Raw genomic sequence first — 25,689 nt, forward strand, 5'->3', positions numbered from 1 at the left:
GTTCCCCGGTACCCCACTGAAGTTTTAGTGCAAGCATCTATTAACGAATGAAGGAAGTTGAGCTGTTGAAGATCAGGGGCTGGGCGCCACTCCTAACAACACCACTGCATGGAACCATCTATGAACTACACGGTTGAGATGAGATGAGAAGTTATTGTCATATACACAGTAAACAGTCAGTCACACTGCACAATTAAGGTCTTATTCTGCACCACCATTATACACAAATTAATCACAATACAATTAACATGCTAATGATCAATAAAGAATAGATAAGATAAACAAACTTCCACAATAAATACAGCAGTCCAATGTAAGCATATGTAGTATAAACACTATTATGTAAACATACCAGATAGTGAGATTAAAACATACAATCAAAAAATGTGATAACAGATAACATAATTCATAAGGTGAATAGTGTAGGTCAGGGGAAGAAGTAATGGACAGAAATCATCCATCCATCCATTATCCAACCCGCTATATCCTAACTACAGGGTCACGGGGGTCTGCTGGAGCCAATCCCAGCCAACACAGGGAACAAGGCAGGAAACAAACCCCGGGCAGGGCGCCAACCTACTGCACACGGAAATCCTTTCCAAGTCTAATTGCTTGCAGTTAAAAAACGGTTCTGAGTCTTGTAATCATTGATTTCAAACTTCTATAGCGTCTGCCTGATGGCAGGAGGGTGAATACTCTGTGTTGAGTAATCTTTCTGTTCCTTGTGAAAATGAAGACTAAAGAGCGTTGCAAAGAGGCTGAAGATTTAAAACACAAATACATAAATTAAGTAAATGACAACAAAATAATAGCCAAGTGCTTGGATATCTCTGTTGCTTCAGTTAGCAGGAAAAGTCAGCTCTGTCAAACCGGCCCAAATCTCTCCTTGCAAACAAGAAGAAACACCGAGACTGGAGTGAAGGCTCATGGGTCCACCAGATCAAGTGATTGCATAATGTTATGAACCAGTTATGACTTTCATTTTTTTGTGAGCATTTCCTTTATGCTTAGCTATGCTATTTTGCACCCGTTTTCAGTTTTGTCACACATAAAATCTGTTTTTGAATAAAAAAATATATTTTAGAATGATGGTAAAAATTATTTTGTACAGTTTTCAAATGTCATATTTGGTTTGTCATGAGCATCGCCATTTCTGAGCATTTCTTTCTTTGTAGCATGATGTCCGTGAAGTTCTTCATTCTTAGTTGTGCTCTTTGGTGATTCCTTACTGTGATTTCTGATTTTCGTTTTTGGTTTTCTTTACAATATTTTATGAGCAGTCAGTTTTGACCTTTGTACTCATTTTCTGTCCATATGTCCATTCTGTCTTTTGTGATGGTTTCTACTATCTACCACAAAACATAACTGTGACCTTTAGGGTAGAAGGTACAAAATAAGCTGTTACTCAAAATGTCCAATTTAAAATTGGTTTCATGCTCAGATGATACCAAAATAGAGATTGTTGGATGAAAAAGAATCCGAGTAGTGCCAGTGTGATAAAGCCCACGGCTCAAGAAACCCCATATCTACAGTAAAGTGAGGTGGTGGGGTTACGTATGCTATGGCGCTGCTTTCATCATTGGGTCACCTGGTTAAAACAGAAGGTGAAACTGCCAGAGAAGCTGTTCATGTCTGCTGAACATCTGAAATATGGGGGAAGTGAATGTTACTGCATGTTATGAATAGGTTTGTGATTTAACTATTCTCACGTTTTCCTTCATTACTTTATGGAATTCTGCAGTCATTTTAGGGGTTTTGGGAGAGCCATAGAATCTGAATATCTCATTTGTTTTTTTTTAATTAAAGGCTACTTTTACCGGTGAATTATTTTGTCCAGTTTTTGCCTTCATTTTGCTTGTTTATGATCCCCATCATTTTGGCCGCTCCGTCAAGTCATTAGTGGTGTGCCCTCAGAGGTCGTAAACAACTGGTAGCCACTATGGACATCGGGGTCGCTCCAGCTTCCCAGTCACCCAGCACAAGCAGGCTCGGACAGACACATAAAAGGTAAAGAGTTTTTTATTGTGGTAAACTCTTCCCCAAGCGTTTCCCACCATAGCCACAAGTACAATTAAGCATAAGCACAATATGGTGGTGCAGTGGTAGTGCTGCTGCCGTACAGTAAGGAGACCTGGGTTCGCTTTCCGGGTCCTCTATCCGTGGAGTTTGCATGTTCTTCCCGTGTCTGCGTGGGTGTACTCCGGGTGCTCCGGTTTCCTCCCACAGTCCAAAGACATGCAGGTTAGATGCATTGGCGATCCTAAATTGTCTCTAGTGTGTGCTTGGTGTGTCAGTGTGTGTGTGTATGTGCCCTGCCCGGGGTTTGCTTCCTGCCTTGTGCCCTGTGTTGGCTGGGATTGGCTCCAGCAGATCCCCGTGGCCCTGTAGTTAGGATATAGCAGGTTGGACAATGACTGACTGACTGACAATACAGCACTAGTCTCTTATCTTCTTCTCGCTCTGTCTCTGCTGTCCTCCACTCCTCCACGCAAGTGTTGTCCTCCTTCTCCCCACTCTGGCTCTTTAAACTGAGGCAGGCATCTCCTTCTAACTTCCACCCGGAAGTACTTCCGGTGCTCTGTACACATGGTCTGAAAGCACTTCCGGGTGAGACAGAAGCCCCATGAAGTAGGGCTCCCCAGTCCTTGCAGCACTCCCTGGCGGCACCCATGGAACCCATCAAAGTTGAGTCAAAGAACTTCATGTCCTGTGGGAATCCAAGGCACCGCTGCATCCCCGGGGGTGGTCGTGGGGAGGAGTGGTTTGCCATCTAACGATAATGCTCTATGCATGCTGTCATTCCATCCTGAGGGTGTCCCGGTAAGGACATCGGCCGTCACCTCACACCACAAAACAGGCTAAAAGGCTGCCATTTGGTAAACTTCCTCATTCGATTTTGTGGGTGCCAAAGACATTTTTGATGATAGCGCTTTTGCTGGGAACAAGCTTTGTGTCTAAGAATCTTTATCAGTTTTGATTTGTGCATGAATCTTTGACAATTTTTGATCTTTGTTCTGGTTTTGGTCACTGTATGATAGATATTTCAGTTTTGAACTCTATTATGAACTTGACTACACCTTCCCTCCCTGTTTCTTCTCTAAATCTTTTCTTGCTATTACAGCAGGCCAAAGATCCCAAGGTAACCTTCTAGTGTCTTGCGGTCAAAGCACTAATCCAAGTCATTTTGAGAATCTGTGACACTATTTGGAAATCCTGATACACAAGTGTCATCTGGCTAACATGAAGAGACTGGAACAAAAATGCTTGAAAACTCTTATTGCAATAAAAGCTGGCAATGCAAAATATGCACTTGTGAGGACTGTGTAATTCTCTTTTCTCTCTGTTATAATAAAAAAAAATCTGTGGTCGAGACGTGATTTTCTTGCAGACACTTTAACGTCCTGTGAGACAAGGAAGTGAGACAAAAGGACAGCTGCTGTACAAGCTTTTAAATGATCGTCGCGTAGTGCGACATGCAGATCACGCAGCACAGCAACAGCAGCAGCAGTAGTATCAAGACAGCTGATCAAGCATAGAGGAGGTAAAAAAAATGTATTTGTTTCCCATTGTATCACTGTTTAAGAGGGGGTTTCAGAGGAGCGACCGCATATCCTTAGCATGTGTTCAGCCCCCCTTTTCATAATGTGAGAGGCAGAGATGCAACGTGGCTGGCGCATAGTGTGCCCCGGGGGGAGAGGGGGAATAACTCATTCACTACAGCTTTATTACTGGCAAATATCAAGAAATAAAAAGTGAATGAAATGAAAATAACAATTTCTTTAAATGGTATATCCGGTTAACCAAAGCTGGGGGTGGCTGGTAGCTTCCAGCAGGGCGGCCGAGCGGCGCATACATAAAGGTGCCATTCTCATCCCCTACCACCTTTGTCCTCACTTCCCCTACCTCTTCATATCTTAAATCATTCTTGAGACAGATTGAAGACTTAAGTGCCAGCTTAAGTGAAAAATTAAAGAAAATGTACCAAGTAATTGCAACACAGACAAGTTTTAATGTGAAAAGAAGAGAAGAAGCGGGCTGCTAGGGTGGAGAAAAGAAGAGCTGCTCAGGACGCAGCAAGCGCATCAACCTCTGAGCAAATGAATGCTAAACGTACAGAGAAAGAGGATGAAAACTAGGAATGCTCAAGTCAAGTGTATTCACTGCACGTTATTGCGCATTGCACCGTTACTGGTACATATATAAAAATGATTGGTAACGCTTTAGTTTAGGTACTGCAAAAATGCATCTTTTACTAATTTACTCTAATGTAACAAGCCCTTAGTAAAGACTTCTTTTGATGTTCATAATACTTGCAAAACATCAATAAAGTGCTTATTCATGTGTACAATATGGCATACTAAAATAACTTCACTTTGGAATGGCTTGAAGTGGCTTAAGGGAGACATATGCCTCTTGATATTGCATACTTCAATGTAAGACTTGTGGATCGTTTGTATTCATAAGTAATTTTATCAGCATATCAAATGCCACACTTAGGGCATTTATATAACAGTAAATGAGTAAATGATGCATTTTTCAACTACCTAAACTATCCATCCATCCATTATCCAACCCGCTATATCCTAACTACAGGGTTACCTAAACTAAAGGGTTACTAAATTTATTAGAATTCATGTTAGAGGCAAACATGTCTAGATTTAAAAGTCTGGCCCCTGCAGGTTCCGCAGTGGTGTGGACCCTGTCCCGAGAGCTTCTTTCAAATCACTTTCAGCCAAGCCCCAGAATCGCTTTTGAGGATTAGTGGTGACAGCATGGATGTCAAACTAAACATTTCTGTAGCATCTTCTTGTCTGCCTGCACTCCTGGCCGTTTGGTTGGGCCAAATCTCTAAAATAACTCTCTTATGAAACAGTGCCAAGATTAATAAAAGAATCCACAAATCACCTCTTCGGTTGGACCAAGTCTCTAAAATAGCTCCCCAGTTACCTGCCTTAATGACTGCACCCCTTACAGTTATGGAATGTTTAGTTAATATATTAATCATTTACAAATTATTACAGTATATACTTGAATTAAGTTGTAACAATGAATCATTAAAATATAAGGAAAAGGACTGCAGGTAACTAAAGGATTAACTAAACGTGGCTTTAAGCTTGAGCATGTGAGGTCTGCCTTATCTTAGATAAACCACCAGCTTGATTTTCCAAGGTTAGGATGAGGTAAATGAGTAACAAACACCCCTCTGGAAAGCGAGGAAAAACTAATGGAAAAGCCCAAACACCCCTCCTATGAAGCAGTGAAAACATCAATAGATCTTAATGAGGCAACATTCAGGTAAATGGGAGAGTCGAAAGGAGTTAGACAATACTGGTGGCACTAGCTGATTGGATGAAATAATAAAGCTATGCATATTAAGAGACAGATGATGGGATCCATTAGACGAGGGAATGGTAGCAGAAAAGCAGAAAAGCAAGTGAATTGAATGACTGATTGCTCACGCCATGACCCGAGACATTTGTGCAAATAAAGAATTGCATTTTTATCTGCATTCCATGAATGACTTCTTTCAATATAGAGAAAAGTTTTTTCCACAACACAGTTTTCCGACCATGCACGGACATTTACCCAGCTGGACGTCTGTGACTGGTCTATTGCTGGCACACTCTTCTGAAAGAGCAGTATGGTATCACTTCTCATTGCTTGGAATGATGCGCTGCTTTCTCAGGAGATGTTCTTTTCTTACAACTTTCTTACAAACCTTCAAGGCCTCATTCATTCTAAAAGACAAAAAGTCAGGCAGTGCTGCCAACTGCTTGGGCACCTGCCCCCACTTTTCTCTGGGCACATTGCATGCTTCATCTTATGCTACTTCTTCTTTTTTCATGAAGGTCTTCTTCATTCCCATTTACTTTTTGTTTGTTACTAGTAAACACAAAGAGTCTATCACACCACAGGTGTGTTCATTTTTACACAAAAACGTGACAAAATGTGTTATCAGGTCTCACGCTTTCTGTTCTCCATGTTTTAGGACCTTAGTGATCCTTTCCTTGCCTGCAAACCCATTATCCACTGTGGTGCCCATCACACGCACTATTTCAGCAAGGTCCAGTTTCTTAAATATTCTATATAAATAAGGACTAACTGCTATGTCATACACCCAAGATAAAATACTATGTACAATAAAATTAGACATTTGTGACACTATTCTCCATAAAAAGCATTATGAAAAATAAAGTATTGGTTTGTAAAGACTTCTGTGAAGGTGCTAACTCTGAAATATACCATTTACATGCAGCCCCAAGCAGCCATCCCTGGATTGCACATTTTGCTCTCTGTTGTCAAGGCTGCGATCATCATGAACACGTCCAGGCCATCTAGCAACAGTGTAGCCAATCTGTGGGCAACAAGTGAGGCTGCCATTTAACATAAACTAATAGCACAACAGCAACTGTGTTACTGTTTTGAATCTAATATGAAAGGTGATTTGAATATTGAGGTACAAAAGAACACACACAAATCCACTTCTGTCAGTGTACCAAAATAAATTTTAATTTGTTTCAAATGTTGCTATCCACACACGCCAGCTATACTGCTACTCCAATGGCATACTGTATCCAAAGATGAATATTAAACAAGCTTGCAACTCCTTTTCCTGGTACCTCAGTGACAAGGCATTAATGCTTTGGGTTAAAGACCACCACCAGTACATTTTTCTTGACGTGGCCTCTAGGGAAGTGCACTGCAGGTGACATGACAGTTTAAATGTCTGTGTGGTTCAAATAATGAGTGCACAAGTCCCACTGATCACATTCCAGCTGCCACTAGTTCTGTTCCCCAAAATATCAGGATTTAAAGCAAAGCTACAGATAGCGCGCTCACCCTGATTGGTTCTTATGACTAAAAGGCATTCATACAATGAGACTCATCAACATATATATATGAAATAAAATATACACAGAATCTTCATTATTAAAATATAAATATACACAGCACAAAGAAATAAACAATAATGCTAGGTCCTCATGTTGTCATAAGACGGACGTCCTCCGACAATCATGAACAAATGCCTTAGCTGCTCTTAGTTGCTCCGTTACATTAACTTCAAATGCCAATGCCAGTCTTCTTGTTTCTTTGTCTTTGAGTTTTTTTGGATTGGTTAGTCTTGAAATCAAACGGCTCCATTGTTCTGTGAAACAATAAACAAGCAAAATTACCTTAATTTGAAAGAAACTAGTCTTGACACATGCACACTACTTTCTCCATTTACTGTGCACTGAGTTTGGTTCCCCTTGCAAATTTGTATCTTCTAAATTAACTTTATATTTTCATATGTTATCTGCTTTGTTGCACTTGAAGTGAAAAAAGCTAATGGCCATAAGAAGTTATGAATTGTGCTCTAGTCAGTGCTTCTTGCTACAGATATTCTTCATATTGCGGACAAAGGTCTGGTTGTTAGCGGAACTGAAGGATAATTCATCAGTCTTTTTATAACTGCCCTGCATTAAGATTGTCAGTCAGCCACTCAGTCATTCGCGAACCTGCTATATCCTAACTACAGGGTCACAGGGGTCTGCTGGAGCCAATCCCAGCCAACACAGGGCGCAAGGCAGGAAACAAACCCCGAGCAGGGCACCAGCCCACTGCAGGACACACACCCACACACACAGCACACACTAGGGGCAATTTAGGATCGCCAATGCACCTAACCTGCATGTCTTTGGCCTGTGGGAGGAAACCCACACAGACACAGGGAGAACATACAAACTCCACGCAGGGTGGACCCGGGAAGTGAACCTGGGCCTCCTAAATGTGAGGCAGCAGTGCTACCACTGCACCACCGTACCACCCAGCATTAAGATTGTTCACATCTTATCACATTTAAGGGCTCTTTGAAGTAGAAACATGAGCCTGCAGGGCGATGACAGACACACTTAAGAGCCTCTGTCTTTCTGTATCCCCTACTGGTCGGAAACAAAAGCCTCCCACCTCCATCTGGCAGCAGGTACAGCAGCATCTGAATCAGTTCTGCCAGGCACTATAAGACCCCTTGGCTGCTTGAACCCCTGCCCTCAGATCTGTCCCTTGTACTGAATTTATATGCAGTAAATTTGTTACATTTGTCACTACTGTTGATTTGTATTATTAGTTTTACTGTTATTATTTATTCATTTATTACTAGCTATCTCAAATTATTACTATCTATTCACTTACCTATTATTTATTTTTAATTATTTATGTATCTGTTACTGTAGTACAGTATAGTTCTTTACCTGTCTTGTACTTGTGTTTATGCATATTTTGCACCGCGGTCCTGGGGAAAGTTATTTCATGCCACTGTATGCTGCAATACTATGTGTGGATGGCACAACAATAAAATCACTTGACTTGACTTGAACAGCATTTTAAAAGAAAATATGTATTGAAGACAATAGGGATTGTAGTTCAGTAGTCTATACAAATGAGGACCAGTAATAGGCAGTAGCTCCTTTGTTTATAACTGGTGACATGAATGGAATGATGGTAGTGCTGTATACAGCTAATTGTCACCACCGTGGTACATAACTAGATCTGCTACGTGGCAGACATTCCAGCATATGTAACTTGGAGTCAAGCAGAGGAGACAATGTGGGGACCTAATCCAGATATTTCAAATCCTCAAAGGCATTAATGAAGTAGATCCAGCAACATTGTTATGGCTTAAGTGTGAATCACATACTTGAGGACATCAATGGAAATTTAGGAGAAGTGCATTTAAAACTGAAACCAGGAAGCACTTCTTTATGTAAAGAGCTGTGGGAAAGTGGAATAAACTACAGAGACATTTGGTTGAAGCAGAAACCTTGGCAACCTTAAAGAAAAATCTGGATGAGATAGTGGGACAGCTTAGTTATTAGCTAAACAAGCGAGCTTGATGGACTGAATGGTCTCCTCTCGTTTGTCAAATTTCTTATGTTCTTATGACACTCTATGTATACAGGTCTGTAACAGATGGAAGAGCATAGACAGTTGTTTTTTCCAGCAGACCTCGCAACACCCTGAAATTTAATTTTTGCAGTGGACCGCTGCTGAACTAAACCATACAACAATGGAAAATGTGATCACACAGTTGGCTTTGTAGAGTTGTACTGGAATTTGCTGGGAAATGTCCATTAATTAGTGTAAACAATACATCCACTGCTGGGCCGTCTTAGTGATGGAAGTGGTGTCAATGTCCCAGCTGAGAGTATTTGTGATAATTGTGCCAAAAATTTGAAAAACTCTACCAAATTGACTTTTAGAATCCTTAATTTTGTAAAACTCATTTACCATTTCTACTGTTCTGGTGGTATTGAGTACCAGGTCATATGGCTGCATTTCTACTGCATATAATGGATTGTGAGTACATAAATGGAGGGCAGTATGGGATGACAGCTTGACTGCGTATAACTGGGAATTCTTATGTGACAGTAGTTCTGCTGTAAATACAAGGAATTGATAGACTGTGACTTCCACATTACATATAACTGAGAGCCAATAGGGGGGCAGTAATCCCATTTATAGAATTACCAGCACAATACACTTGACTTGAGCAATCATAGTTTTCATCCTCTTTCTTTCTTTGTACATCTAGCGATCGTTTGCTCAGAGGTTTATGCGCTTACTGCTTTATGAGCTGCTCTTCTTTTCTTCACCCTAGTGGCCCACTTCTCTTCTTTTGTCGGCATCTTTTCACGTTAAAACTGATTAAGTCGGTGTTTGTGTTTTTCCTTAATTTTTCAGTTAAGCCGACACTTAAGTCTTCAAGAATGATTTAAGATATGAAGAGGTAGGGGAAGTGATATCAAAGGTGGTAGGGATGAGAACGGCACCCGTACACATGTGCTGCACGGCCGCCCTGCTGGCTACTGCTGAGAGTTGATTCTACAATAAAATATAAAAAGGAATAACCTTGGAAGTCAATCATCACCCTGAAAGCGGATAGTAGACATCACGTAGTGTACGTGTACCAAATTTCAGGTCAATAGGTCAAACAGTTTGCAAGCTACAGGTGATTTAAAATCCTTGCCAGACAGACGGACAGCCACGGTAGCGTATCTCTTATATATATTTCTCTTCTGGTTCGTTGGACGAACCTGCTTCCTCTTCAAACCCGGTCCCGCCCACACGCAGCCCACACAGCATTTCTCGATTCCTATTCGTCCTCTTTCAAACCCTTCCCCACGTTGCCTGCGGCCTCCCCTACACCCCCACGCCGCTTTTCTCGAGTCCTATTCCTCCTTCAGACTACCGCGTTCCCCGCTCCTCTCTCATGACCCCATTGGTGTCACGTTACCGCCTGATATCTAACCTGACCGCGTGACCTTTCACTTCGGCCATTTCTGCACCTGGGAGTCTTTTCCGTAGCCTGCTACAAGAAGGTAATCTCTCGACCATTGGCATTGGTTTCGCTCCCTGCTATTTTCGTTATACTGCGACGGTTGTTTCCTAAGCCTTTGTTATAAAATGAACGACAGTATCATCTCTGTCGACGGATTTTTGTACAACGTCATCTGTATTCTGGGATCCGGCAACTGCCTGTTCCCGTCAGTGTGTTATTTCTTGACACAAGCGGTTGACGAAGGCAATGCACTGTTTTCCGTTCCTATTCTTACGCCACCGTATGCTACGGTGGGCGTCGGCTATCTAGTTTTATATATAAAGACAAGGGTAGCAAAGTTTGACATACTGTGTCCAAATGCCTTCCAGTATGAAACTGTGTGAAGAAAAGCCTGATATATCGTGTGCAGGTTTGTGGCAGGATACAGCATGTAATTCAGTGATTTGGAGTAGGTGATCTCCCAGCACACACATCTTTGGATTGCTGGGTAGCTGGCAAATATATTTTTTAATTGTTTGAACGGCAGTAAAGATTTCTAAGTAATGGCTTAAAAATGATCCTTTCTAATATTTGGTAAACATGCATATTTACAGAAACGATAATTTGAAAACACAACTTAACATTCTCTTGTTTTCAATACAGGATTTGGTGTACCCAGATGAAGCACTGGTGTGAACCAATATTTAATGCACTGTGGTTGATACTTACCCCACAGCAGGTACAGTCTCCACAGAGGGTGCCTAAAAGTCCGTTGATGACCTGAAAGACACACAGCGCTGCCTGAACCCCACTCATAATCAACAGCATGGAAAAAAGAGTCAGGTTCCAGGGGATGACATTTTCAGGCTCCATGCACTGTTTCCATATGGTGTGATTTGACAAGTAATTCCTGTAAAAGAATTTAGTTGATTAGCTAGTAAAAAAGTGAACACTGTTATTTTTGATTCATTAAGCACCTTCGCTCAGTGATTCTCTTCACAAGATGGATACAAAGTAAACTGTTTGTTTAACATGTAATTTTCTTCAGAAAGCTGGAGCAGCCATGTGCCAACCTGGTCTACTGACTATGGTCTTGGAATATTAACCACAAGGCTGGGAATACAATTGTCATTACTGATTTACAGCATTGTCCTTGGTAAGTTAATGACCTGTCAGTGTCCAAACAGAGGACAAATTAAACAGATAAACTGTACTAATATGAGCTGTAAGTCACGAATGGCTAAAAATAGATACAATGAAGCTGACTATCACATCACTAGAGAATTAATTCAGATTCATAGGATGATGGAGGCTCTGCAATGTTGTCTCTCTCCCTTTAAGTAAAATCTTTAGATCTGATGTGAGGAAGAAAAGCTGGAGCCTTCAGGTGACAGAACCATAAGTCCTCAACCAGGAACATCCATGTTATCTCAATTATGTACCCCCTGCTGATGAGTTTAAAACAGAACCTCAACCAGGTCACAAGAGGCAGCAGAAAGCCTGGTAAGAAGGTGAGCAGAATAGAAGTCTGGGTGTATTTTTTAAGTTTTAGATTTAAAGCACACGATACATGAGATCAGCTCATAAAATTGAATCACTTCTTCTGCAGATGAGTGATAAACATCTGTGCTAATTGAAAATGTAATAAATCCAAATGACCTCATCTGAACGACAGCTTCACGAATAGATAATCATGTCTAGTACCAAATTTCTTGTTTGGACAAATAACACAGAGATGTTTTCCTTACCCATTATGAAATGGATAATCATAATTGGTGCCATTGGTTAAACATTTGGGGCCTCGATTAATGGCAGCAGCAGAAACAACAAAAGAGTATCCTGCTCCAACCGCTCCTACTGCAGCAAATATGATGGATGTAAACATCTAAAAGAGAAAAGAAGATAAAAAGGCACTGGATTACACTTTCAAACATACAAATGTGAGTTCCACCCACTGTCCTTCCCAGGCACTTGACGTAAAGAAGACGGACGATGCCATTTCTAAGGCAAAGGCGTCTTGCACTCAAAGCTGTCCTGCCGTGGGGCTTGCTGTTCTGCTTTCAAAGCCATTGGTTGGACTGCCATTGGCCACACATTTATCAATGAATTGTGTTTTCATTTGCCTGGCAGTGATAACCAAACTGAAGACTATTTATCAATGCAACAGTACTGTATATTTGAGCCCTACACATTAATCATTCTTTTCAAAGACATGAGCACACTGACATTTGACGTTTCCTCTTACTGCTTGTCATACCATATCATTCATTCTCTGAAATTGCACCACACTTGTGTTTCACTGCCCATTTCTTCAAAAAAAGTCCAAATGGCTGCCATACCAGGAGCTCAGCCAATAGTATCAGATGCTGGTCAATGGCTGCAGGCATTTTCACAGGGTATCTGCCTGACACACAAAATGTTGTTCTCCTTAACAATTACAGTATGTCCACGACTGATGTCACAATGAGGCATTTGAAATTTTCCATTAAATGCCATCCTCTCCCTTGATATTTCAAGAAATGGAAAAAAGGATTAAAATAATGGCACCCTCCACACTAAGAGTTTAGTGATTTAAACTGACATTTAGTCATTTATGTGAAATTTTTGCATGGAAGGATGGATGGATGCATAGTTTGTAGGATGGAGAATTTGATTTAATTAGATTAATTATTTATTTATTTGTAGAGTTCTACAGTGGCCATACCTAGGTGTAATATAACATAAGCATATTATCTTTACACATACCATAAACCCACTCAGTGTGTGGTACTTTCCAATGATAGAGCTGCAGTGCAATAGTCTATGAAGTTTTCTACTGTTGGGGCACATGATGGTTAAATGAGGCTCACATACTAAGTCAGTGCTAGAGGATGAACCTGCTGCTTTGCCTTTTGTACAAAGTGAAATCGCTGATGCGGACTGGACAAGCCTTTAGCCTCACTGCTTCTTTTTCAGATCTAGAAATAGTTGTAACTGTGAGCCCATGACAATCAGTTGATGAAGAAATGAAAATGAGGAAAAATACGATAGAGCACCCGGTTACTCTTTGGCATTGAAGTTTGCTAATAAAGGAAATTAATCTGAATGTGTGTTTGCCCGGCACATAAATTCCCACCACTGAACCAGTCTCCACCAAACTGAGCACAGACTCCCTCTTTAAAAGGCCGAAGACCATAGGCCAGGTTGGCCAACTCTGATCTTGGAGAGCCGCAGTGGCTGCAGGTTTTTGTTCCAATTAAATTTCATTGAATTTTTCCTCTACCACGTCAGTTCATTCTTAAACCATAGATTTTTTTTTTCCTTTCTAATGATTCAGGTATCATCCAAGTGATTTGAAGCCGAAAACAGATGAGTAATTTTACGTTCTTCACTTTCTTTTCAGTTTCCTTCTGAGTATGAATTAAACTAAATAGTGAATGATGAATACACACGGGTGGAAATGGAGACAAGCTAGATGTTGAACTGCTCGTTCCTTTGCAACTTATTGTTAATAAGGAACAGTTAAACCAATGAATACCGCTGTTTAAGACTAAAATAAGCAATTAAGGGTTCAACATCTAAACAAGTGAGACAACTAAAATGTACCACAAAAATGTCACTTGAGCATTAAGTGCTTCATCAGCAATGAATGATTTCTCATGAAGCAAAAACCTGAAGCCACTGCGGTCCTCCAGGCCCGACGTTGCGTCTTAAATAGCATTTAAATTAAATGAAGTTAATTAGTAGCCAAAAGTAGTCAATAATTAAGAAAATGATTAGAATGAAAACCTGTAGCCACTGTGGCGCTGCTGGATTGGAGCTGACAACCCCTGCAATAAGCTGTGCTGTGTTCCAAAGTTTTACCTCTTTAGAAATGTATTTAGCGACCATACCTGCATTTAATTATGGAAGTGCTCCGTAAAGAAATTGTTCATACTTGACACAAATCTACAAAATTGATCCCTAAGATGTGTTGTCAGTGAAATTGTAGTTTGGAACCAAAATTTTTCCCCCTGGGGTATTTTTTTAGGAACTGCACCTGTGCTTTATTCTAATGAATTATTCTGTGACTTTCCCCTTGGAATTAATTAAGTTTCTATCTATCTATCTATCTATCTATCTATCTATCTATCTATCTATCTATCTATCTATCTATCTATAATATAGTGCCTTCTATCTATCTATCTATCTATCTATCTATAATATAGTGCTATCTATCTATCTATCTATCTATCTATCTATCTATCTATCTATCTATCTATCTATCTAATGATAATAAAATAGCAGCCTTGTGTTGACACCTTATTTGAAGATTTCACACTATAGAGAACAAGGCTCCATTTTTCTACACCCATCTTGCATTTCAGTTATGTTACAGTAATATGGCTAAGACAGCACAATTTATACCAAGAATGCAGCAGAAAGCACACTTAATTCCAGATCCTTAGTTTTCTACTTCTGTATGGTTACAACAATTTGCTTGTTGCTAAGATTAACACTGTAGTGAAACCATTACTGTTACTTGCTGAATGGCTCAGCCTCTAGCAATGCAATCAACATTTTGTAAACTCCACATATTTAACCAATTGCATGTAAATTACATACAGCAGTGGATCTGGACCTGGAGATGTGTATAGTCAGGTTACATTTTAGGTTTCAGCAGCCAATGCTGAAAGTTGTAAAATACTGAATGTTCCATCTCACCTCTTCATTGTGTGTGCACGATGTTTATTAGCTCCAGGAGGTTTAAGACTTTGAAGGTGAGATGGTAAAATAGTGACATCATCTACGCACTTATGGAGAAACGCAACACATAATTCTTTTCTGTAAGGTCCCTACTCACCTTTCATAAAACCAAAACAGAAAAGTAAGAATACAACCAGAAAAGGGCTTTCTTATTATTTTTGATGTATTTTTGTGTGCAGTTGGATTTGCTGTCTGTGTGAAGTGTAAACTTTGTCACCACACCCTGGTATTCTGGTTTTCTTCCACATTTCCAAAGACTGTGAGTTAAGTGAATTGACAATTCTAAGATGGCCTCTGTATGAATGTAAGAGAAAGTGCATCTTACCCAGAGGTATTTTTTTTTGTTCTTTATTTTGCCTTATACAATTTTTCGTATTAGGAATTTGTTAGTTTTCGAATACCCCTTGGGGTCAGAGTGTAGGGTCAGCCATTGTAGAGCGCCCCTGGAGTAATTTAAGGTTAAGGGCCTTGCTCAAGGGCCCAGCAGATTAGGATTTCTTTTGGCAGTGATGGGGATTCAAACCGGCAACCTTTGGGATACCAGCACAGATCCTTAGTTCTTGCCTTGCACACTGTCCTGCAGGAATAGGCTAAAAGACCCACCTAAGTGACCCTTAACTAAGAGGGTTTGAGAGGAGTGTTATTAAGCAAGGACCAGCAACAAGACTGGGATACGTTCCACTGCACTGTCCACACCCTAACACCTGTTTCTCCCTGTTACAGCTGCACACATCCTTCCTCATGTCAACAAATGAACACACCGCATTATACTGTCCTGTGGTAACAAAAGAGTAAGACATTGAAATCAATACATTAGTTTCTGATGATGGACCAAAACAATGATACTAAAGGAATAAAATAAAAGAGAAAAAGAAGAAAAACATTAAAGAAGTAAAAATGAACCTTCACTTTACAGCTCCCATAATGAATATTTCATCAATATTTGAATGTTCTATTAGCATTTAATCTCAAAGGTGGAAAAAGCATATAAATGGTCAATGCATTTTGTCCTTTTCATAGAAAGAAGTGCATAAATCTTTTAGCAGAGGTTACACTTTAAGTATTTAATTAAGCGTTTGACTTGTGGTGGGTAGACTGGGCATGATTCTGGTTCTAATTCACTATCTGTGTGCAGTCGGCCCATACTCCCTGGTTCTGCTTGACTTTTCATTGGGCACTCCAGTGTTTCCACCACATTCCATGGACATTTAAGTTGGATTAAAAGGCAACTTTAAATTGATGCCATATGAGTGAATACGCATGTGCACCATCAGTGTGTGTTGAGGTAGACTGGTGTACCAGTCAACACCAGCTATGCTGCCAGAACATGAACCAACAGCTGTGATTCTGAATTAGATGATGCAGATACAAATAATGAAAGCATAATGGATTACCATATGCAGTACTTGAATGTGAACTTATTTTGAATTTAAGTGTCAAAAATGTAAAAACACTGTATTTGATTTATTATTTTATAATTGATCAGTAACACTGTTTCAAAGCACTTTTAATTGCCATTTAATCAACTAAATCACCCATCCATCCAACCCACTATATCCTAACTACAGGGTCACAGGGGTCTGCTGGAGCCAATCCCAGCCAACACAGGGCGCAAGGCAGGAAACAAACCCCAGGCGGGGCACCAGCCCACTGCAGGACACACACACACATACACACCAAGCACACACTAGGGACAATTTAGGATCGCCAATGCACCTAACCTGCATGTCTTTGGACTGTGGGAGGAAACCCACACAGACACAGGGAGGACATACAAACTCCACGCAGGGTGGACCCGGGAAGTGAACCCGTGTCTCCTAACTGCGAGGAAGCAGCGCTACCCACTGTGCCACTGTGTCGCCCTCAACTAAATCAGCTAAACGTAATCAAGTTACATATTATCATTTATAAGGGCTTTCAGTCATTCATTTTGTTAGCCTTCTATCTCATTTCCAGTAGTCATTGGGAGCCACAGCCTATCAACTTAATACTGTGAATACATAAAGTTCACACAAACAGTGACCTGGTCAGGAATTGAAAACCAGTCCCTGTGTAGCACCAGTGTACCACCATACCATGAGAAGTAATATAATGTAATGTAAAATATAAAAATGCAATGTAAATGGAAAAATAAGGTTAAAAAGGAATGTAATGTAATGTAAAACAACCTCCTGGGTATTGTGATAACATATATTTTGAAAAAGATCCAAACCCAACAATTAAAATCATCATTTGGATTCTGAAGTGCAACACCATTTTACACATTTACTGTATGCAGCTGGTACAGGTGGGAATGGATGTAATTAAAACAGGCCTTTCACAGTGGACACTTAAAACAACATACAAATCCAAATTTAGCAATATTAGAAATGCAGCATTTACATCTTCATTTATCTTCTTATTTACAGTTCCAGGAGCCTATTGATGATTATTTGTGTAAATCAAAAGAGTGCACAGAAGCCAACATTATTTAATCATGCCTTTGGGAAGGCCGTGTGGTCTAGTGACTAAAGAGTTATACTGTAATCCACAATATCGCCAGTGTACTGACTCACAGAGCATTTGGACATGAGTCATTAAGTCTAAATGTGCTCCAGTTAAAAACAGGAAAAAGTTGCACAATGTAGCTCTGATTTATATTTTGTTTATGATTAAAATAACAGAATAAAAGAAATGACTTTTATACACAGATGTTTTTTAGGAAGCCAAATCAGTTATTATTAACAGTTAATATTATCCATTCATCCATCTATCCAGCTATCAAATCTGCTTGTCCAATTCATGGCAGGAGAGAGCAGGCGCATACCCCGGCAGCCATTAAGGTCGGAACCAACCCTGGATGGAATATCAGTCCATCATAAGCCCCACTCACATACACACCCACACTCCTCACACCAGACCAGTTACTCCGGTAAGCATGTTTTGGGATATCTGAGGAAAACTGAAGTGCCACCAACAAAACATACATGGCAAAAACATGCAAACTCCACAAAGGCAGATTGTGCTGGGATCCAAAACACATTGGACTGTGAGGTAGTGCTGTTACATAGTACACTAATGTGCTGCCAAAGTATGGTATGTTAATATTTCACTCTATTTTTGTCAATTATGTAACTGAAAGAAGTACAAAGATAGATAGATAGATAGTGCGGTATCAGCCCGACCGGGACCCCCAGGAGGACCAGAGGAGGGCTTGTACCTCCTCCAGATTGCGAGGGGGCGTCCGCCCTGGTTATGTTGGGGGCCACGGGTAAAGGGCTTGGAAGACCAACCCTGGAGGGACCCGTGGCCACCGCCAGGCAGTGCCCCAGTGCCTGAACAACCCTGGAGCCCAGCACTTCCGCCACACCAGGAAGTGCTGGGGGGAAGACAACAGGGGACACCCGGACGGCTTCTGGGTGCGCAGCCAGCACTTCCGCCACCCTGGGGTGTGTTTACGGAGTGCCGGGAAGCAGCTGGAGCCCATCCGGGTCCCTATTTAAGGGGCCGCCTCCCTTCAGTCGATAGCGGAAGTCGGGTGGAAAAGAGACGGAGCTGGAGAGAGGACTGCAGGCGGCCAGGAAAGAGAGGCATTGAAACTGTGAGGCCTGGACATTGGGGGAACAGTGCAAGAGGCACTGGGGTTTGAGGTGCACGTGATTGTAAATATTTGTAAATAAACAGTGTGTGGTGGATCCAACGATGTCTGTCTGTCTGTGTCCGGGTTCAAGTCCACAATAGATAGATAGATAGATAGATAGATAGATAGATAGATAGATAGATAGATAGATAGATAGATAGAACTTCATTTGTTCCAAGGGGAAAATTTGGCTCTTTACAGGGGCTCATTGAATAAATTAGTAAGTACATAAATATGTAAATAGATATATATGTAGAAATAAATATATACACACTATTGTCTGAAAACATACCAGAATAACTAAAAAAGAAGACAATTAAAAAGAAAGAAAAGATCTAACATGTCAGTCAGAGTAGCCATCGTGTTATCATGCATTTCACAGAAAGAAATTGCACAAATAAAGTCATACTATTCTTATTATTCTAAAATAAACTGAATGTCACCTGCAAGCCATAAAGATTAATCTATCTTTGCTTTGACGCCAGTAAGGCATTAGTAACTTCTCAGTCTCTAATCACATACCAAGTAGCAGGGTTTTGAGAAATGCGTTTGTCCTCGACACTTTGGCTTATCTTTTTTAACTGATAACTAAACTGTGCTGCAGCTCGACTACTGTGCTGTGGACAATACTATGGACAGTGTTGTCTTGTTTAATTTAGTCTGAGGGTCACTGGGTGGATGTCTTCTTCCTCCCAGTTAATATTTGGTTCAGCAATGATAAAAAGAATAGTCCGATTGAGTAACACGTCCACCCAGAAATTGAACACACATGCCATCATTTTTCTGCCCCCACCTCCCCCAAATTCAATAGCAATCCTTACTGCAAAGCGTTTGCCGCAGCTCTCATTACCACAGCAGCCACAACAGTCATTATTCTTCAATCCCAGGAAAACCAAAGCAGGAAATATCATCTGAAAAGAAGACAAAAATGAGAAAACCAGGTGGACCAGCTGGCAGTTTTCTTCAGTTGTTTTTTGCATCCTACAAATTTAGACTTTACCAGAAAGAGGACAATGGAGCTCAAAATACACAATGAAAGTGAATAAAAGCTGGCCAAAAACTGAAAACAATACGGAGTAGAATCTGCCTTCTTTGGATTTAATCTAAAGTAAGACTTTTTCTTTTTATTTTCTATAGAAAAGATCTTCCAAAGGGGTTTGAGTTACTGAGAATAATATTTTCATTTTTTAAAAGTAATGTTATGACTTTTGGACATTCATTCACTTTCAGTTGTGCTTATTCAGACCTAACCTGACTATGAAGAGGCACAAGATAGGAAAACTTCCCATAACAGATACCAGTTCATTGCAAATTTTTGATATACTGTAATTCAATTCTAATACAGTGCTGAGTACAAATCAACAAGGTGAATTTTTAAAGTTTCTTTAAAATCACAAAGCTCTGCATAAGTAGCGCAAAACATATTACAAATAAAAAAATATTAAGGCTCTTACCAATGCACCAGATCCTAGAATTCCTCCAAAAAACCACACCTCATCTGTGATATAATTGTTGTCTTTTACCACTGTGCCTCCTGGGAAAAACAACAGAATATTTGCCAGGATGCATAGAATGGTTAATGTGATGAGTGTGATCCCAATACATTTGGCGCAACTCCCAGTGCACATGGTTTACGGATAAAAAGGGAAACAAAATCAAATATCCAAACTAAAAAAAAAAAAAAGTACAACCCAAATGAAAAAGCTGCAAACTGAAAACGTTCAAATTCGGACCTCACAGCGCTGGGTAAATTCCACGTCTTCAGAAGTATATATAGATTGGGACTGTGGTGATGTCACGGCAGCCCCTGTTTGATGCAATAGGGTGCAGCTTTAAGCCACCTGCTTCGGTTAATATTCCACCACAGTCATGCATCTTGAGAGATAGTCTAATTGGGTCTGAGTTATCACAGTTTAAAATGACCTCACTGAACTGTGCCCATCACTATCACAATATACTGTAGTGGTCATAAAAAGTTATATTTAGAAAACTCCAGCGTATGTTTCAGCGCATGAGTTCATTATCAAACTATGCACGGGTACCTTTAATAGTGCCATCTAAATTATAAGTTGGATTAAACAAGTTAGTTATGTGGCTTCCCCAGGGAGTAGCCCTGGAAACCTTTTTGCTTTCAAACGCATTTATCAAACAACATATTGAAGAAGCGAGGTCATCCAATATCATCTTGTAATCTACTATGTTACAGCAAAATGTTTAAAATGGCTGATTCATTTACAGACTCACAGCACTGGTATTTATCACCAGGAGGTTATGTGACTGGATGAGGATTTTATGGTAGCTGTGCTAGGGGCTGACTGGTTTACAGTCCAGGGTCTTATCACTAAGACACTATTGCCCTTCTGTCTATACAATCATCAGACTGTAATCAGAGGCCTAGCTCATCCTAATCATTATTAGGGGTTTGTCCTGTTGTTCACTGGGAAGGGTTTTCCAAGCAATATTATGAAAACGTAGTAGATTTTTTTCTGTTACTATACATTTTTAACATGGTATGTTTTCATGTTTTCATCCAATATCTAATATTAAATAAAGAACAACTGAGTGAACAAAATAATAAACTTATTTAATGCATTATTATCTAACACACCTGGCATTGTGTAAAAAAAGCAATTATCCCCTAGTTAAATGAACTCATTTAAAGTAGGTGGTTGAACACAGCTAATTTTGATTTCAGCAGCATTGTTCAATAGAAGCCAGTTATTTTGATCCTTACCATCACAATCAAGGTGCTAGTTCATACATTCAACAGGCACATAATGCCACGGTCAAAAGAGACTTTTTTAGATGAAAAAAAAAGTTGATATCTATTAGACAAAGTCAAAGATTTGCAGACACTGCTGATAGTATCCTGCGATCTTATACAAGTAGAAACTGATGGCATCATATGTCACATGACTTCCGTGCCATGTGCCTAGAGACTGACACCATTGCTATAAGCAATATGGCTGTTGTAAGGTCAAAACTCTGAAAATGATAGTAGAGGCAAACCAAAACAAGCCACAAAAATCTAAAAATTCTAATGTTAACACCTGTCATGTTCTATGCTAGAGACATTGTTAGGGGAAATGTCTGAGGCTTTGGCCCCTTTCTTCAGACATCCAGCCCCTAATCTTCGATAACATCCGTCTGCCCTTCCCATGTACTTATATGCCTAGCCCCTGATCTATGAGAGCCAAACCCCACTTCATTCCTTGCCACATTCTTATATGAATGGACGACTGGGTGAAAACTTCACAGGGAACCTAACTCTTTGACTATATGAAAACTTTAAGGGAGATTCCACCAATCCCCCATCTAACATACATATAGGACTGAAGGCATTATTGGGTGAGAAGCAAAGCCCCTAGTAAATCAAGCTCTAGCAACCCCTATTATCCTGCCGGGCACTTTCAGTTGTAAAAAGTGATGCTGTGTCACTTCAAAACACCTCACCAAGAATACCTTCACCTTTAACTGGTAAATTCAATACTAAACAATAGTCTCTTACCACTCTAAAAGTCTTTTTGCTGTATTTGTTATAGGAAATGTCCTGCCATATACTGTATATATGCAAAACAGGTAGAAAGAAAAACTAGCGCACTGTTTCACAGAACACATTCACAATATTCATAAGAACACAGATTTTACAAAGTCTATTGTAGAACACTTCACATCGCTTGATCATAGCCATCAGATCTCCATCTTTTCTTTTCTTTTCTTTTCACATGACTTCAAAGATACTTCTCAAAGAAAAACAGCCTAGGATCATATATTTCTCCAGGTCTTACTGACTGACTAACATTTTAATCTCTCCCTTCATCTTCCCTTTTAATGCATACCTTTCACTCGTTTCATCTGTCTTGGCTTTGAACCCACCTATATATATTACCTGCTCTTTCCTTTTCAGCGTGGAAATCACATTTAATCTCTTTTTTTTTGCAGATGCATGCTGATGCAGCCATTCACTAACTCCATTATATATATATATGTATACTAGGCTGATCCGCCTTTTAAGGCGACCAACTTTTAAGTTGACCACTTCTTAAAGCAATTCAATATGTAGATCAATTTGATACTTTATACAAACTCAATAATTTGGTTATATTGCATTTGAGCGGTATTACTTTAATACTCGTAGTTTCAGTTATTTTTGTGATGAAATTTAAACTTTTTTTCTATATTGAGGTCGCCCTTTTGAACCCCCCTGATATTTACTACGCAGTGTGGCATTTGTACTCCATCAGCATTAATTATTTCCAGAGACATCATTTTGTCTATTTTTCCAGTGCATCGCGCACAAAAGCAAGAGAACGATGGGAGCACCAGAACTCTGCTCACATCATGTCGCTTCGTACCGCAAGCTGCAAGTAGTAAGTCTGTGATAAGCGGAATACCGCTACGCTTTCCACTCACGGGGCGGAAGGACAATCCCGACCGCTTTTATATAGTAAGAAAGAAGAAGAAGATATCGCACAGTCTGGAGTAGAAAATCATCTTTTACCTGGAAAAACGAAACTACAAATCCCATCGTGCATTGCAAAATGGACGGGCGTGTGTGAAACTCCGCGCCTGCGTAGCACTCACGGGACGGAAGGACAATCCCGACCGCTTTTATATAGAAGGATATATATTATATACAGTACATACATAAACATATATACATCCATCCATCCATTATCCAACCCGCTATATCCTAACTACATGGTCACAGGGGGTCTGCTGGAGCCAATCCCAGCCAACACAGGGCGCAAGCCCACCGCAGAACATATATACAGCATATGTTAATAGTAAGTTGGTTGTAAATAAATTGACAGGAACACAATTCTGACTTTTTTTTTCTGGAGTTTTGATGCTTGGGCCAAAATTTCAAATTTGATGTTTTTTTCCAGTGAATGTACACACTGAAGGCATTTTTGTTCACACTTTGGAGAAATGTCCACAGGTGTGTGTATGGTTTTTTCTGTGTGTCAGGATGTGAAGTCTGTGAACACAATCAATCAAAAATGATCACTCAATTTAACTGCATCTTAGTACAGTTAATAGCACTGTAAAATGGTAGATGTCTGTTATACTAAACCAGAATCAATCCGCTATAATTTGTTCTACAGAGGTAATCATTGATGTTGTTTGCTTGCTGTTTTGCCCCTTATGTAGCACAATTGAGTAAAAAGAATATAAATGTTTTCAACAAGATGTGATTACAACTCTTACATTTCATTCTATGTAATAAAATACTGGTTTGGTATAATATTTTACTGCAACAATCATGGTTTTATGAAGGGAAAGTTGTTTTCTAGTCACATCAGATGCATAACATTGAATTTATGGTGGTGAAACAAATCATCGCTTAAATGTTTTTTTAATGGTTGAAAAAAATTTTGAGCAATGCATGTGTTGCACTGATTTTAAATTCCTCCTTCTGGAAGAAAATTATTCTTCATAATTGATGCCTTAAAGAAGAAAAACTGTTCAATGCCATTGCAATAATCAACGGAAAATGTTTAAATCTCATTTGTTCAGAACTATTGAGTTCATGTATGCTACACACAACAATGTGCAATGTGTAATGCATTTCAGTAAATGGATACAGTTAGTTTAGGTTATCTATTGGAAATATTATATTTATCTTAATAAATTATCAAAGAACTGAGAAAATGGTTTTACAATATACATTGTGGAGACTGGCCCAGACACAGACAGGTGGACACGTTTATCTCACCCACAATCACGTTTATTTACAAATATAAGTTCACAAGTGCACCACAAAACCCCCAAAAGTCCCCAAAGTCCTGGCCACAACAATGTCTTTCTTCCACTTCAGGCCGCCTCCTTGCCTCCTCCAGCAAGCTCAGTCTTCTCCGCTCCCGACTCTCGCCCTGAATGAAGGGAGGTGGCCCCTTTTATTATCATCCAGATGTGTTCCAGGTGGTTCCCGGTAATCACCTGCTGACACGCCCCTGTGTGGCGGAAGTGCCGACTGCATCCCCAGAAGCACTCCGGGTGTCCCTGCTCTTCTTCCCCCAAGGACCACACAGAGGTCCAGGGCTCCCAAGGCACGGGAACACCCCCTGGCGGTGACCACGGGCCCCTACAGGGTGGAGCTTCCAAGCTCTGTGGCCGTGGCCCCCAAAGCAACCAGGATGGCGGCCCCCACGTGATCCAGGGCGCGAGTAGACCCAACTCCGGTCCCTCAAGGCGTCCCGGCCGGGTCGTTGCCCCTGGCATCCCTGACAACATATATATTGATTGAGTACACCAAACATTTTTTGAGTTAATTCTTACATTGCTCTTACATTTAAACACTTCAGCATATATATATTTGTGTAATCGTATGGACAATGCAATGGTACTAAAATTCATTTCTTTTGTAAAACTTCACCATAGCTAGCAGTTTTTTTTACTTGTTTTACTCTTGGAGGTCATTTTCCCTTTATGTGTGAGTTACTTCTAAGGATATTCATTTCATTTCTTTGTCCAAGACTATACTGCCCATGGTGAGGTCACTATTCACTAGCCTACACTAGCTTCCTAAAAAGCGATAGATAGATAGATAGATAGATAGATAGATAGATAGATAGATAGATAGATAGATAGATAGATAGATAGATAGATAGATAGATAGATAGATAACTTTATTAATTCCCAAAGGAAATTGCAGGGTTACAGCAACAGACGAAAAAGACACAAATACACGTAAAGCAACATTTATAATAATCCTAAGTATGCTAATAAGACACAAATACACATATAACAAGAACTGTCAATAAATAATTTAACAAAGCGTTAGAAGTTCCAATTTTACAGTACAGGATGTCAGTCATTGGCACAGCATATCGCACATGATGTCATCGTCTAGTAAGATGTCTTCTAGACCAGCTCAGTACCATTCAACAAAGCAGGAGCAGGCCGTCCTTGTCCAATTCCTGATTCCTGATAAAACGTTTCTTTTATCTGTACTTAATTAATGCACATTCAACTCTTGGCAATTCTTCCTAGCTAAGCAACCTGTCCCCCTAACATTAACCCAAAACTAAGAATAATTCAATTA

General features: G+C 40.0%; 1 protein-coding gene across 1 annotated transcript; it reads right to left on the reverse strand.

Moving 5' to 3' along the window:
* Positions 1 to 7,111: 7,111 nt before the first annotated feature.
* tm4sf4 (transmembrane 4 L six family member 4) lies at positions 7,112 to 20,363 on the reverse strand. Its single transcript, XM_039758130.1, has 5 exons — positions 20,096 to 20,363; positions 19,463 to 19,552; positions 12,046 to 12,182; positions 11,027 to 11,207; positions 7,112 to 7,147 (listed from the first exon to the last, which is right to left on the reverse strand). Exons 1-5 carry the CDS (start codon positions 20,267 to 20,269, stop codon positions 7,130 to 7,132), a joined length of 600 nt encoding a protein of 199 aa, XP_039614064.1. The 5' UTR covers positions 20,270 to 20,363; the 3' UTR covers positions 7,112 to 7,129.
* Positions 20,364 to 25,689: the final 5,326 nt, after the last annotated feature.

Source organism: Polypterus senegalus, chromosome 1, assembly GCF_016835505.1.
Source record: "Polypterus senegalus isolate Bchr_013 chromosome 1, ASM1683550v1, whole genome shotgun sequence".
Taxonomy (NCBI): domain Eukaryota; kingdom Metazoa; phylum Chordata; class Cladistia; order Polypteriformes; family Polypteridae; genus Polypterus; species Polypterus senegalus.